We start from the raw sequence: 15,532 nt of genomic DNA, 5'->3' as shown, positions 1-15,532 counted from the left end.
AGAAAAGAAAAGAAAAGAAAAGAAAAGAAAAGAAAAGAAAAGAAAAGAAAAGAAAAGAAAAGAAAAGAAAAGAAAAGAAAAGAAAAGAAAAGAAAGGAAAAGGAAGAAAGGAAAAGAAAGGAAAAGAAAAAAATACAGTACTTCATGAGAGAGTTCCACACATAGTGTAGTAATGTCAAAGAGTTTAGAGTTTGTATCTTTCAGTTGTAAATACATTCACTGTCAGTACATCTCAGAAATATGTAGGGAATGTGCCTGCATTCTAATTATCAAGGAACAACAAGTTGGTTAATTAATCTAAACCTAATCCAACATTCATTTTTCTGGAAAACTACTGAAACTTCAGAATACTTATTTCATATAATTGGTTTTAAATATGTATTATATGTGTATATAAATATATAAAATATGCTTATATGCATACATACGCAACATATTATTAGACTGGGTCTTTGGTGGCCTTAGATATAGGGGATATGATGTACAGAGAGGTTATACTGTAGGTAAAGAGCTAAGAAATATGATTTCTGAGGAAAGCTTGTAAAGAAGATGGTAGAGAGCATGCTGGCTGTCTGCTAGCATGAACATAAAAGGCTCTTTCAAAGAAGGAGTACATAATCCGTCTTCCATGGCCATCATGAATGGGATAAAAAGCAGTAGGCTTAGAATGCTGCAACCAGAGTTAGGTTAAGCCTTGGGAAAAATTTCTAGTGGTAAGACTAGTGAAGTGGGGGAATAAAGTGCTTAAGATGTCTTAAATTTTAAGAGCAGGTTATTCAACATCTATCGTGGCTAACACATGCGTGACTCTTTTGGTAGGGACTGAGCACAGTGAATGGATGATATCTCATGTAGCTTGTTTTCTCCTATGTACTCCAGGGCTGGAGTGGCTCCCAAACCATGTTCCAGCTGGATGCAGCTTACTCTGTATTCAATGAGGTTAAAAGTCGTAGTAGTATGACATAGCAATATACAGTCAGTATTATTATAAGATTGCATCAATGGCCTTCTGTGGATTTCAACTGAAGAGGCTAATCTGAGCTTGCTAGAGGAAACAAAAGTATAAGGGCATCCCTCACTTCCTTGCCTCCAGATATTATTTTCTCACTTATCCAGCAGATGGGTATGCACTCCTTGCTCTAACCAATTGCTGTGGCCTGCAGTCGTAGTTACAGAAATGCAGGCAAGGTCAGGAGAACGTTACTAAACATACAATGCAATGTAGAGTTTTGCTTTGGCTTTCTGGCAAAATATCCAAGCTGGTGAATATGCAGGTTTTATTTATCTTTTCTTATACCAACCAGAGCAATATATATACAGACATTTCCATGAATTAAGGCTATTCACTATTTTCATTTTGGAAATCCTGAACAAAACAAATAAAGTGCCTCTTCTCAGGTACTATATTAGAAGAACAAGTCTGAGACCACCTGATGAGACTGAATGTCTACAAGTCTATGGGGCCAGAAGACATGTCCCAGGATCCTGAAGGAGTTGGCTGATGTGGTTGCCAAGCAGCTCTCCATCATATTTGAAAAGTTGCAGCTGTCAGGTGTAGTCCCAGGCAACTGGAGAAAGGGAAACATTACTCCCATTTTTAAGCAAGGGAGAAGTGAACACCCAGGGAACTACAGGCATGTGAGCCTCACGTATGTGCCTGGGACGTTCATGAAATAGATCCTCCTGGGAGCAATCTTAAAGGCACATGTGAGATGTGGAGGTGATCCACTACAGCCAGCATAGCTGCACCAAGGGCAGATTGTACCTGAGCAATCTAGTGGCCTTGTGTGATGGAGTGATGACAACAGATGTCATCTACCTAGACTCATGCAAGGCCTTTAGCACTGTCCCACACCACATCCTTATCTCTAAATTGGAGAGATACGGATTTGAAGAATGGACTGTTCAGTGGATAAAGAGTTCATTGGATTATCGCAGCCAGAGTATCCTGGTCAATGGCTTTATGTCCAGGTGCATCTACACCACTGATCTTCACATCTGAGTTAATGCCTTCATAGTTCACAGAAGGCCCAGATGTGCTGACTACTCTGGTTTTTATGTTCATAGGCTGTTCAACTGCATAGTGATATCTCTGATTCTCTGCACATTCATTGTTCTGTAGATTCTGTTTGTGATTGTAGGCTCATAAACCAACGATTCTATTGTTCTATCAAAACAGTGGTTCTGGAATTAATATTGTCTAATTTAAAACACTGTTTTAGATTCTATAGAAATTCTTGTTGTACTGACCTCATACCCAGAACAACATGTGAATTTACCTGATATAAGTTAATTTTAAAGCAAAGGGTTTTAAGTGATAACTGCTATTAGTTATGTTTTATAAACTTCTATTTTCTTCTAAAGGAAACATCTTCAAAATTGCCTCTAAAAGTAAGGAAGAGGAAAAAAACTATGTATTTTGCTTGTCAGAAGTCATAGAGTATTGTTTGTAAGGAAAACCAAATGAATGCTATTTAAGTACCTATGTTGAACTCTAATCATTCTTTTTATCTTACTTTTTTCTTTTGGGTTCATGAAAATACTTTCTTCAGGCTCAGGTAAGATAATCTAAAATACTGAAATAACCTTAACATGGGCTTCCTGGCTGTGCTTCAGTGCTTCCACTGTCTGTCTTTATTTTTTTTTTTTCTTAATGTATCTTTAAGAAAATGTATGGTAAATTTACATATAAATTACCGTACAAGATACTATTCAAAGTCTATATTCAAATCTATAAAGAATACAAATGCAAGAACACAAGATGTATTAGAGTAATTTTAGGTATCCTCAATGAAAAATAGTTTAAAGGAAGAGAACTGATTTATGAGGGCTGCTCCGAAAGTAATGCCTCCTATTTTATTATGTTGGCTCATGAACATCAGAGATGGATGTTGATGGTGTGACAATAGAGACTGAACCTTCCCACCAATATTCCATTACATCTTGTTGCTGTGCAACAGATGGCAGCAGGGGGGCATTCTGACAAATGGTGTCTGACATGGAAGTGTGCATGAAGCAAAAGTGTGTAGTTGAATTCCTACATGCAGAAAAAATAACACCCATTGACATTCATCAGTGCTTGCTGAACATTTCAGGAGACCTACCATTGGATGTGAACACAGTAAGACAGTGGGTGATGCGTTACAGCAGTGGTGACAGAGACAGTGGGTCAACTCCTATACTGCAGATTTTTACAAGTACGGCATGCAGGCTCTTGTTCATTGTTGGCAAGAATGCAGAGCTAATGGTGGTGACTAAGTTAAAAAAGACTGTTTTGTAGCTGAGAATTTGCTTTATCAAATAGTGTTATTGTGCTCTTTGTAGCTGTTGTAGTTTCCATGGAAGTAAATAGAAGGCATTACTTTCGAAGCTACATGCGTATATATGTGTATTAGTATAATTTAGTATAATTGAGCTCACCTCTCCTTGGAAATAATAATAACAAAAAAAACCCACAACCAATTACAGTGGGATGGAATAGTTGTGGAGAGGTGTGAAGAAGAGAAATAATGTTTCAGCAGTTTTAGCAGCATTTTTCCAAAAGATATGCCAGATAGCTAACTTAGTTACAGGTTTTGAAGTCATGTTGATATTGTTGTTGAAAATAGCATAGCATGGGCTTAGTGACAGAGAAAAGTTGGTAGTCTGTGCTTAGATGTCTTACCTTCTGATTGTTTTTTAATTATTCCAGTAAATTTGTATCAAGTATTTTATCAATATTATTATTACAGACTTTAAAATAGCAAGTTCTGTAGATGTCAAACTAATTACATTTGTTACTCTTATCAAAAAGAACATTTACATTTTTCTTTTGCTTATATCTCATCATGATCACTGTTGAATGTTTATCTTGATTGTATGCAACAAAACTGACACTCAATGTGGATCCCAGGTATATGAGGTAGTCCCATGCCACAGTGACTGCAGCCAATACATATGGGTTACTGAACCCTGGAGTGTCTGCAAGGTGACCAATGTGGACTTAAAAGAGAACTGTGGAGAAGGTGTTCAAACAAGGAAAGTCAGGTAAAACAATATTGTTCCTCTTTCAATGTAAAGTACCTCTCAGCACATCATTAACAAGGAATGTTTAAATTCTGTGCATTTTGTTATATGGCTGTCATCTGTATAAAGCAGGATTCTTTTTATCTCTTCAACTTTACTTGAGTTTTCATAGATCAATACCAAATTATGTTACTTCAATTACTTGATTTTTTGTGTGCTGACAAAATGTTAAAATGCTTTAAAATACTGTGGATTATAGTCATTGCACAAAATCCAATGCAAGTGAAAAAACAACATGCGCAGTTGTTTTTTCCAGATGCATGCTAAACACTGTGGATGGTCCTTCTGACACTGTAGAGGACTACCTGTGTGATCCTGAAGAAATGCCGCTTGGTGCTAGAAAATGCACACTGCCATGTCCTGAAGACTGTGTCATGTCTGAATGGGGATCATGGTCTCCATGTTCTTTGGTAAGAAGTGTCTCATCCAGTGTAACATTTAGAACTTTAGGAAAATTCCTTAATAATATATGAATTGTTGTGTTAAGGTGCTGAACTGAGCACAGAGTACATATGTAAATATTTATATTTACTGTCATAATTTATACTTAGATGGAAGTAAAAGTGTGCAGGTATTTTTCATTCAGTGAAACTATTCCCAGAAGTTCATTTTCATAAATAAAAATGTCACAAGTGGACATTCCTCAATATGGGGTAGGTTCTGTATGGTGAAATAACTTCATCAGTGGTTTTTGCCTAGCTTTGACCCTCTCCGTAGCAGGAGAAGATAGCCAGCGTAGTGAAAATGTCACTATTCTGGAAAGAGCAAAGTTTGTAGTTCAACACAGAAAGATAATTTTGGATCTTTTCACACCTTCCTGCCAGGAATCTCCAAAAGAAGTGCAAAAAACTTCAAGTCAAACATAAAAAAAGTTTCAGGACCACTGAGTATTCAGACTCTGGTGGACTGCAGTAGGGCATTTGCAAAATGAGCCTCTAAATATCCAGTTTGTGAATGAAATCATTTCAAAGCGCTACACTGAGATATGAACTAGTTGGGAAAATACCAAGGTGTTATCCGGTTAAAGGATATTCCAGCTTGCTTGGTACCAAAGTTAAACAGCAGACTAAATTCTTTCTGAAGTAAAAAGGAAATGATTTTTCATAGGCAATGACATGAGCCTGTTTTTTTAAATGTACATTCTGTGAAGAGGTTACTTGAAAGGTTGTTATGATATTGCATGGTAAGGTATCAAGGTGCCATAATATCAAAGATGTTTCCAATTTCTCTTTCAAGCCATGCAATGGAAGCAGTGTCCGTGAAAGGTCATCAGAATCCCTGAGACAACCAATTGAAGGAAAGTCTTGCCCTGCTGCCACAGAGACAGAAGTCTGCACTTTGAACAAAAATTGCTACCACTATGACTACAATGTGACAGGTATTTGTGGTCTTATCATCTAGAGACATCATCAGACTATGGCTTAGTTCCATTCACCTCACAGGACAGCTTTTTCAGCTTTCCGTTCTTATCCAGAGTGAGTTGTGAGTCTCATACTAAGGACTGTTGCAGTCTGCTTAATTCATATAAAATCTTATTGAAGACTTTGCAGCTGGGACGTAGAGTGCATGCTCTAACACCAGGAAATTTATTTGTATTATCATTTTGTTATTTCCTCAAAATCTATGCAGATCAAACTGAATATGAACAGTGTCTGCTTCCAAAAAAAAAGTAGCAGCTGTCTTCCCTTCATGAGCTTTGCACGTGTCAAAGTTGCTATGGGGATTATTTTATGTCAGCAAGATTAGAATTAAATGGAAGATAGGATCATGATGAGTTTTATCTAAAATGCCTGCTACCCTAATGAATTCCTTATTTCCAGACTGGAGCACATGTCAGCTCAGTGAGAAGGCCGTCTGTGGTAATGGAATCAAAACACGGATGCTCGATTGTGTTCGCAGTGATGGCAAATCAGTTGACCTGAAGTACTGTGAAGAGGTGAGTGGGTACCTGTAAGATCCTTTCTAGTGGTGCTAATTATGCTGAGCCAACTAAGATCTACAGCATATAACCCATCATTGCCAGCTGTTTCACAACACTGTTCATGGATTGTTAAGTACCTCTGAAATGAACTGTGCCATCAACAGTGATTTTTATACAATTTCCTTTTAAGTGCCTCCATGAAGGTATGCTAATTATTATGTCCTGAAGGAAATGACTTAGAAACAATAATTAATAAAGTAGAATAAAGGCAATAAATCTTAATCAGTACACTAATCATCTTTCTAATTTGATATAATGTCTGCATGGAGCTTTGGACAGCTGCCAGTATCAATCATTTACTCAATGTGTTGGAAAATATTTCTCATGTGCCATTCTGCAGCTGGGTTGAATGCTAACTTCTTGTACTCAGCTGTACAACACAAAAGGTACCCAGGCTAGTGTGAAAAAATGTGCAGTATGAAGGAGGTATTAATGAGATAGAAACATACATAGAGATGCAGTCAACAGACAGGAATCCTTAAATTTTGAAAGAGCCATACTGCAAATTAAATCCAAATTTGACTGCACTGTTTTTCTGGCATTTTTGCATCAGTTTAAGTGTTTTCAGTCACACAGAGGTAGTAATTTGAAGTAAAATGAGAAAACAACACAAGTCTTATCTGTGTTTCTTGATGGGAAGTAACTGAATTTTCTTTAGCAGCCATTCCCTCCCAACACTGGCATCAGAAACAAAATCACTTGCAATGGGTATCTAAGGTAGAGTGCCCTTCGCAGCAGCTTTGGTACAAACACCTTTTCTGTTGGACCCTCTTGGCTAGGAAGCAGCTAGTTGCTGCTTTTCGGGGTATACCTGTAGAGAAAAGAATCTTCTCAGAAGTGGAGGAAGTCATGTACTGTGGAGTATGGTTTCATGGAATCATAGAATTTCCAAGGTTGAAAAGGTCTTCTAAGATCATCCAGTAAAGGATGGAGATTCTCCTTAGCCCTCCTCATACTCTATATACTTCTAATATATTTGTAAAAAAGTTTTTTGTTCTCTTTTACCCCAACAGCCAAGTTGAGTTCAAGCCAGGCTTTTGCCTAATTTTCTCCCTGCGTATCCTAACAAGTTCTTTGTATTCTCCCCGAGTTGCTGTCCCTTCTTCCACAGGAGGCAGACCATCTTTTTCTCCTGGAGACTCAGGAAAAGCTCCCTGTTCTTCCCTACTGGCTTATCTTGTGGTACAGGGATATCCACCCAACCTGGCCTTAAACACTTCCAGGGATGGGACATCCACAATGTCTCTGGGCAACCTGTTCCAGCACCTCACCAGTCTCTCAGTATTAAATTCCCCGACATCTAATCTAAATCTCCCTTCCTTTAGTTTAAAACCATTCCCCCTTGACCTACCACCATGTATGCATGTAAAAAGTTGATTTCCCTCATGGTTATAAACTCCCTTTAAATATTGGAAGGCTGAAATTAGGTCTCCCCGCAGCCTTCTCTTCTCCAGACTGAACAAGCCCCGTTCCTTCAGCCCATCTTCATAAGAGAGGTGCTCCAGCCCTTGGATCATCTTTGTGGCCCTCCTCTGGACTCTCCAAAAGCTCCTGTGTTGGGGGCCCCAGATGTGAATGCAGGGGGGACTCATGAGGGCAGAGCAGAGGGGGACAATCACTTCCTCGCCCTGCTGGCCACCCCTCTTCTGATGGAACCCAGAATGCCAGTGGCTTTCCAGGCTGCAAGTGCACACTACTGGCTCCTGTCCAGTTTTTCATCAACCAGGACTTCTCAGCAGGGTTACTCTTAAGGAGTTCTTCTTCCAGTTTGTATACATACGTAGCATTACCTTGACCCAAGTGCAAAACCTTGCACTCTTCTCTGTTGAACATCATTAGGTTCACAAGGGCCTACCTTTTGAGTCAATCAAGCTCCTCTGGATGGCATCTCTTCCTTCTGCTGTATCAAGTGCACTGTTCAGCTTGGTCTCATCAGCAAACTTGTTAACGTGTACTAGATCCAAGATGGACCCCTGGCAGTCACCGCTTGTTACCAGTCTCCACCTGGACATAGCACCATTGACCACAGCCCTCTGGCTGTGACCTTCAAACCAATTCCTTGTCCACTGAATAGTCCACCCTTCAAATCCATATATCTCCAATTTAGATATAAGGCTGTGATGGAGGACCATGTCAAAGGCCTTGCAGAAGTCCAGGTAGATGACATCAGTTGCCTTCCCTTTGTCACACTGATGATGTCACTCCATCATAGAAGGCCACCAGATTGGTCAGGCATGATCTTCCCTTAATGAAGCAGTGCTGGCTGTTTCAGATCACTTGTTCATCCTTCATGTGCCTTAACATGTCTTCCAGGAGGATCTGTTCCATGATCTTCCCAGGCACAGACATGAGGCTCACCTGCCTGTAGTTCCCCAGGTCCTCCTTCCTCCCTTTCTTGTAAATGGGAGTGATGTTTCCCTTTTTCTAGTCGCCGGGGACTTCACCTAACAGCCATGAATTTTCAAATATGATGGAGAGCATCTTGGCAACCACATCAGCCAGCTCTCTTAGGACCCTGGGATGCTTGTCATTCTGTCTCATAGACTTGTACACATTCAATCTTATGAGTCAGTCTTGGACTTGCTCCACCCTTACAGTATTGGTTGGGGGGAGTTTTTCTCCCCCAGTTCCCACCTAGAGGTTCAGATTCAGGGATGTGAGAATCCTGGCTGCCAGTGAAGACTGAGGCAAAGAACGCATTGAGTAGCTCAGCCTTCTCCATATCTGTTGTAGCCAGGTTTTTTTTTTTTTCTGATTTAGCAGAGAAGGTATACTCTTTTTGGCCTGTCTCTTCTGACCTATGTACCTGTAGTATCCGTTTCTGTTGTTTCCAACATTCACCACCAAGTTCAGTTCCATCTGTATCATGGCTTTCCTAATCCTATCTTTTCAAGTCTGGACAGCATCCCTATATTCTTCCCAGGTGACACATCCGTGCTTCCACTGTCTGTACTTGCCCTTCTTTTCCCTCAGTTTGACCATCAGGTCCTTGCCAAGCTGTATGGGTTTTCTGCCTGCCCTGCTTGCTTTCTTATTCTGAGGGATGGAGAGCTCTTGCTTTCTCAGAAAGGCATCCTGAAAAGTAGCTGCCTTTGTTCCACTCCTTTGTTCCTAAGGACTTCTTCCTAGGAGATCTCATCCAGCAATTCCTTAAACAATTTGAAGTTCAGTCTCTTGAAGTTCAAGTCCCTGACTTCACTCTTTGTGAGGCCCATATTCCTTAAGATCACGAACTCAGTCAGGGCATGGTCACTGCAGCCCAGGCTGCCTCTGATCTCATTGTCATTAACAATCTCCTCCACACTGATGAGCACCAAATCCAGCAACGCTTCACCTCTGGTGGGTCCATCCAATGCTTGAACTAGAAAATTATCATCAGTGAACTCCAAGAGTTTCCTGGATTGCTTACAGCTTGCTGTGTTGTCGTGGCAAAAGATATCCAGGTGGTCAAAATTCCCCATCAAGATGAGAGCCTGTGAATGTGAAATCTCTTGTAGTTGAAGCAGAAAGGCCTCATCAACTGGTTCCTCTTGATCAGGGGGCCTGTAGTAGATGTTGACCACTAGCTGTCCTTTATTAGTCCTGTCCCTAATTGTAACCCACGGGCTCTCAACCTGTACCTGACTGTTTCTCAGAGGGAGCTCCTCGCAGCCTATCCACTCCTTAACATAGAGGGCAACTCACCTCCCCTCATACCTTCCCTTCTAAAAAGCTTATAGCCCCCAATGGTGGTGTTCCAGTTATGTGAATCATCCCACCATGTTTCTGTGATGGCAATAAGATAAGATTTTCTGAGCGTGTCACGGTTTCCAGCTCTCCTTGCTTACTTCCCATGCTCCATGCATTGGCATTTCAGCTGGGCTTTTGGACACAGTGCCTTCCTAGAGGAGCCCCTTCCCCGCCCCTAAACCTCTGAGACAAATCTGAGACTTTCTCTCACTGCTTCCTAGATGGAAGCGTTCCCTGGCTCTTCTCTGTCACGCAGCAGTACATACCCGTCCCTCAAGAGCTCTGGTTTAAAGCCCTGGTGATGAGCCCAGTCAGCTTGCTGCCTAGTATATTCTTGCCCCTCCTGGTCAGTTGTGTCCCATCCAAATGATATATCAGACCTACTTAGGCCTCCAAGATCCTGGATTCCTGAATCCATAGGTTCTTAGCAAAGAGAGTTTTCATTTGAGGCTAGTAACCTACTTTTGTGCCAAGTTCCTCCTTTACATGTAGATTTTAGGATTATAATCAGATCTAATAATTGGATAATTTATGTTTCAGGAAAAACTTCAGAATCTGGTTACCCACCAGCAAGTTTATATGAAATTGATAGAGGAATGCATTAATGCATTATTTTAATGTTTCAATGCATTAAAAGAAAAATATTGTTCCTTGTTTTTTTTCTTTTTAAGACATAGAAATATTGATTAATTTATACCAAGACATGATATGAAATATCCATCCATGTGAATATCTCATCAGAAAAAAAAATAGACTTTATTAGATCTTAAGGATAAATATATAAAATATATAAAATATAATTTCTTTTACCATAAAGCTGTTAAATAATTCCTATTGCTAACCAAATAATTTAAGCAACCTTCAAAATAAATGGTTACTTTTTGCACTGAAATCTCATTGCGCAAAACCACTGGAGATGTTCTGCTCCAGAAATAATGGGAATTTATTACCCAGAGAACTAACTAGAGCAACAGAGATAACATACAGGGATTTCAGAAACTACTTGCCATAAATGCCTGGCCAATTGACATCAATAACTTGGAGTTCTGGCTTTATCGGCAGCTACTTTGACACAGTTTGATTTACCCTTTTGATTTGCTGGACCATGTAGAGGTATATCTTTGTGTAAAAGATCTGATTCACTTCCCAGTCATACTGTTAAGAATATGTGTTGAATTCTGGATGTGTAAGCCGTGGTACAGCAAGGTCAAAGGCTGATCCAATAACTGTGAGGAGTAAAACCAGTTAACCTGATTAACAAGAAAGCCAGGCTGTTTGAGTCTTACTAGATCCTTCAATCTAAGGATGTGAAAGTGAACTCTTGTGACCTTCTGGTTTACAAGTAGAGAGTGTTGAAGAAATTATCAAAATATGTGTATGTCCCATACACTTTTCACTGATCTAATCACAAATGATCCTTTAGTTTTGTTCTGTTTTGTGGTTGTTTGCTTTTTTTTTTTTTTTTTTTTTGAGGGAAAGAGAGGAATCTGTATTTTTGCATTATAAAGACAGTACAGAAATATTGTGTCAAGTTCAAAATCAGCTGTGTGTGGTTAGGAAGGTTGATGGTAAAAGAAACACTAAATAATTCTGTAATGATTTAGCTAACAGAATTTCGCCTGGACTATCATAAAACTTTATATTGACTGTATGAATAAAGCAAAAGTTCTATTTAATTTGTGTGTAGATAAATGTACAGAATTATTATTCTTATTATAATATGCAAGGAAGGGAGATCAGACTGGCTAAACCTATTCTGACCTTAAAAAATGAAGGTCTTATTTCCTTGATAATACGTGGTTCATAAAACCAATAAAAGCTGTGTATTAAAAAATCCCTTTGCATTGTCTTTGACTATCACCCTTTTCATGTATGAACATCAGTGTCATCAAAGACTAAATTTTCTTCCAAGCTCTCATTTTCCAGCTGTTGCTTTCCTAATATATTCCATATGATCTAGTGTTTGTTTCAGTCAATCTGATAAGAAGGTAGCCAGTCATCCTGATTACTGCCAGGATAAATTAATTTCTAGAGCTTATTTCCAAGTCCTAGTTATGTTATCATAGTTCCCTTCAAACTCTCAAGGCACAGTAATACTAGATTACTTGGTCTCTAACTCTATAAAATAGCATGTCACAAGTACTCAGATAGTCTTTTTCCTTGACTATTTGAAAATCAAATCACCTAAAGCAAGTTGGCTCTGGTCATACTCAGATGTAGGGGCATATTTTTATTCATTTATCTGCAGTGAAATATCAGAAAGACTAGAAAACAGCAATTTTGTCTGAATCAGATAGCAAATGCAAAACGTTTTTGTTTTTATTGGCAAATAGTCTGTCTGACAGATTACATGATTAACCTCCAGCAGAGGTTAATCGGTCACGTGAAACATACCCATAAACAAATTTTTGATTATCACAGAGTTTATGGAACATGTTGGTCTGACAATCTGCCTCCTTTGGCATGTAAAGCTAAAAATAAAAAGCACACTCAGTGCTAGTATTCAGTGTAATTCAAGTACTTGTCATTCTCTAATCAGAAACCACAACTCATCTATAACTTGTCCAGAAACATTTTCAGATCACATTTCCAATTTTTTTCCCAGCCACATTTTCTAAGATCTGCAATGTGAACTCTGATTCATCAAACAGAGGAAGGGGAGGGATGAGAAAAGAATATGCGATTAATATCAAATTAAAAGCAGACCAATTATTCCTCAAATCCATTTCAGCAGCACATCAGTGTCTAACACATGCAGCTGGCAGATCCCTAGGGATGGCCTTCAACTTCCTCCTCTTCACCTTTAATGTTGTGGGCTTTTGCTTCTCTAGCTTTCAAGGTCCAGCTGAGAAGGTCAGTCCTAAAAGAGAACAGTTATGTTTGTGTAATTGCCAGAAGTCTATTCAGTAGATTTTGAACCTTTGGTCAGAAGATTTGACCCAAAAGCAGACTTCAAAGACTACTTTCTGGTTTCCTAATGATCCAAATTCTAGATGACCCAAAAGTTTCAGATGTTGACATGTGCAGCAGCTGGATAATGAAGGATAGACTGTGCTGCAGCAAAAAGCCATGCATGCGTTCTTTGATATATAAAGCAGAACAGAGGTCTAAAATCTAATTTGTCTCAATATACAGTACTACAAATGCAAATTTAAGACTTGATGAGTCTACCAGGGTAAAACATTTCCAGTATTTGTGGTTGTTTATTTATGAAGTATATGTTAAGTTATGCCTAATTATTGCTTTATGCTTGCATTTAAGTAGGAAATTGGGAGTTTATCTCCTTTTTAAAGCCTTAACTGCTAGTTTCATGCCATTAACCTTCGCAGTTGTTAAAACTAATAGGTTTTGAAAAGCCTAGTTGGCTTTTTTAAAAGAAAAACAACACGTGGCAGGATTTATCTGCTTAAAGATACCAATAGCCTTCTGGAATTCTGAAAGGCCTCAATGACGATCAAGGTCCACTGATGAAGGCCAGTGAATAGGACCGTATTTATGCTGTGAAGCTGCAGATCTCTTCATATTAGCAGAACTGATTTTTCTTCACGTTTTATATCATATCTTCTATAACTCACTTTGAAGCTATGCAAGCTGCAGGGATTTTTATTGTCATGCTAATATTTATGCCACCAGTTTTATTCCATCTTGTGTTATGTATTCTCATGAGTATTAGCCAGAATATCTCTTCCTTCTTGACTGGGGAATATCTGGAGCACAGGAGTTCATATGAGCATAGAAATGGCTTTACAAAATCAGACTGAAGAGCCATGTAGATCACTGGCTCTAAGCACAGACATAAAACTGACACTTCCCTGTGGGGACTGCATCATTTTTTAGTGTTTGACTGAATTCAGCCCCTAGAACTTAGTGCAGAACCTGTTTGGAAGAACATGTGAGTCTGTTCCCACATCCTCTTCCCTCATTCTCCTCCACCATTTGCAGCTTTTGTATCAAAGGTACTGGTGATATCTTCTTGCAAAGTGAAGTTTTTTCAGAAAAACATATACTGCTGTATTTTTTTTAGAACAAGTCTTTGCCAATATCAATTTACAATGTCAATGTCATGTCATTGTTTTTGCTTACAGCAGAATTGATAGCATTATTGTATGAAATAAGATTACAAACTGTGTTAAAAACAACAACTACAACAAAAGCCTACGAAGACACAAACAAGAGAGGTATAAGCAGATGCCAAGAAAAGAATAGGGCAGAAAGACATATATGAGTTCCCATCTATTCTCTCATCCTCCACCTGTTTTCAACTATTGGGCTGTGCTTGCCAGATGTGGTTTCTTCAGATCACTCTTCCATTAACTTGTTCGGTCTCTACTGAGCTCTTAAAAACTTGCTGCATCTGCAAGGTTTTCTACAAACAGACTGTCAAATGTATGCACAATCTCCTCCTTTCCTTAGCATTGAACTCAGCTCCTAGCATCAGTTGCTAAGTAATACTAATTTCAGGATAACATTTTCTAGCACAAGGGGCAGCCTTGAAATGAATTAAGTTGCTAATACCTGATAGTCAAATATATATTCCTATTTCCAATACTTTAATGATACATCACAGATTGTTTTGTCCCTTACCTATTGTATAGCTGAAGACTATAGGGCCTCCAACTGCATAATGCACTTACATTTTAAGACAGGTCAGAAAGAAGCTTTATTAACTGTGATCAAAGTTAGAGAACATTTGGACAGCATCTAGTTATCTGCACCTACATTCTCTGCCAACTGATTGCAGAGACTAAACATATATGGTATTTCAGAAGAAAGAAAGGGTTGAAGAAAAACAGTTCTTCCAATGTTAAAAAAGCCAGATATCCGTCCTTGGAAGGGTGAGACAGCAGACAATCAATTATATATTAACAAAGCCTGGGAGGGATGGACTCCTTAAACAGCTTGTTCACTGCCCCAATTCTGAGAAGGAGTCAAATAGAAAAATGTGACAGTATGGAGAAATGGCTCTTGGTGGAGCCTGTTGAAATAGCATCTTAGCCATTCCTACATGTCAGCGGTTTACGGGCATTTGGCCCGGTTCTGTGACGAAGGGGACGGGGGATCCACGGGCCCACGACCCAGGAAAAGGGAAAAGGGAAAAAAAAGGGTTAGGAGATGGCCCTGAGAGCAAAGAACAGCGTCAACAATCTGAGGAGAAACAAACTAATTACTAAATAAGATATCGGAATGCCAAACAACACACTATAAGACAATATAATTACAATTTAAGCTGATAAATCCAATACAGAGAGAGAGAATGTCCCAAAATCAAGGTAGGCCTTACTCTACTACCGACGATAAGACAGCTGGAAAGCGAGGTGCTGCCAAGACAAGAGACAGCAGAAAAAGGGACGAGGTCTCGTGATCTGCAAGTTTTTATACTGCGAGCTTTTATCTTTTCCCTCCCGCTGGAAAATGGTAACAGAGGAGCAAAGTACCTTGGGGACTGTAGTAGTCCTTCTCTTCTGAGAACCAGGTACATTCACTACATGATGTTATGATGTGGAGTACCAATAACCGAAAATCATAAAACCATGACACTACACAAAGAAATGTTATCTTAGCTCAGAAGTAGGAGTTGGAAACAATCAGACTGCTAGTTTTTAGTTGAATGTTCTTTTAGTTAGGATAAACTTAGCTAAATCTCTCAAATTTAAAGACCCAACAGATGAACTTGATGATTCTTGTGGGTCCCTTTCAACTTCAGGTATTCTATGATTTTATTATTCTAAATATTAATGATTTTACCATCACAGTATA

General features: G+C 39.0%; 1 protein-coding gene across 23 annotated transcripts in view; it reads left to right on the top strand.

Annotated features, from left to right (window-relative positions):
* The window catches only part of THSD7A (thrombospondin type 1 domain containing 7A), a 289,787-nt gene that overhangs the window by 256,122 nt on the left and 18,133 nt on the right, over window positions 1–15,532 (top strand). For all 23 annotated transcript variants that reach the window (XR_002435894.1, XM_021388797.1, XM_021388804.1 and 20 more), the window contains 5 exons: window positions 2,553–2,558; window positions 3,893–4,026; window positions 4,322–4,475; window positions 5,302–5,443; window positions 5,886–6,001. Coding sequence is in view for 22 of the 23 variants with exons in the window: in XM_021388797.1 (XP_021244472.1) it covers window positions 2,553–2,558; window positions 3,893–4,026; window positions 4,322–4,475; window positions 5,302–5,443; window positions 5,886–6,001 (552 nt within the window). In the remaining variant the exon portion in view is untranslated. The remainder of the gene's footprint in view (window positions 1–2,552; window positions 2,559–3,892; window positions 4,027–4,321; window positions 4,476–5,301; window positions 5,444–5,885; window positions 6,002–15,532) is intronic.

The sequence above is a fragment of the Numida meleagris genome, chromosome 2 (genome assembly GCF_002078875.1).
Source record: "Numida meleagris isolate 19003 breed g44 Domestic line chromosome 2, NumMel1.0, whole genome shotgun sequence".
Taxonomy (NCBI): domain Eukaryota; kingdom Metazoa; phylum Chordata; class Aves; order Galliformes; family Numididae; genus Numida; species Numida meleagris.
This window is presented reverse-complemented; position numbering and strand designations above follow the sequence as displayed.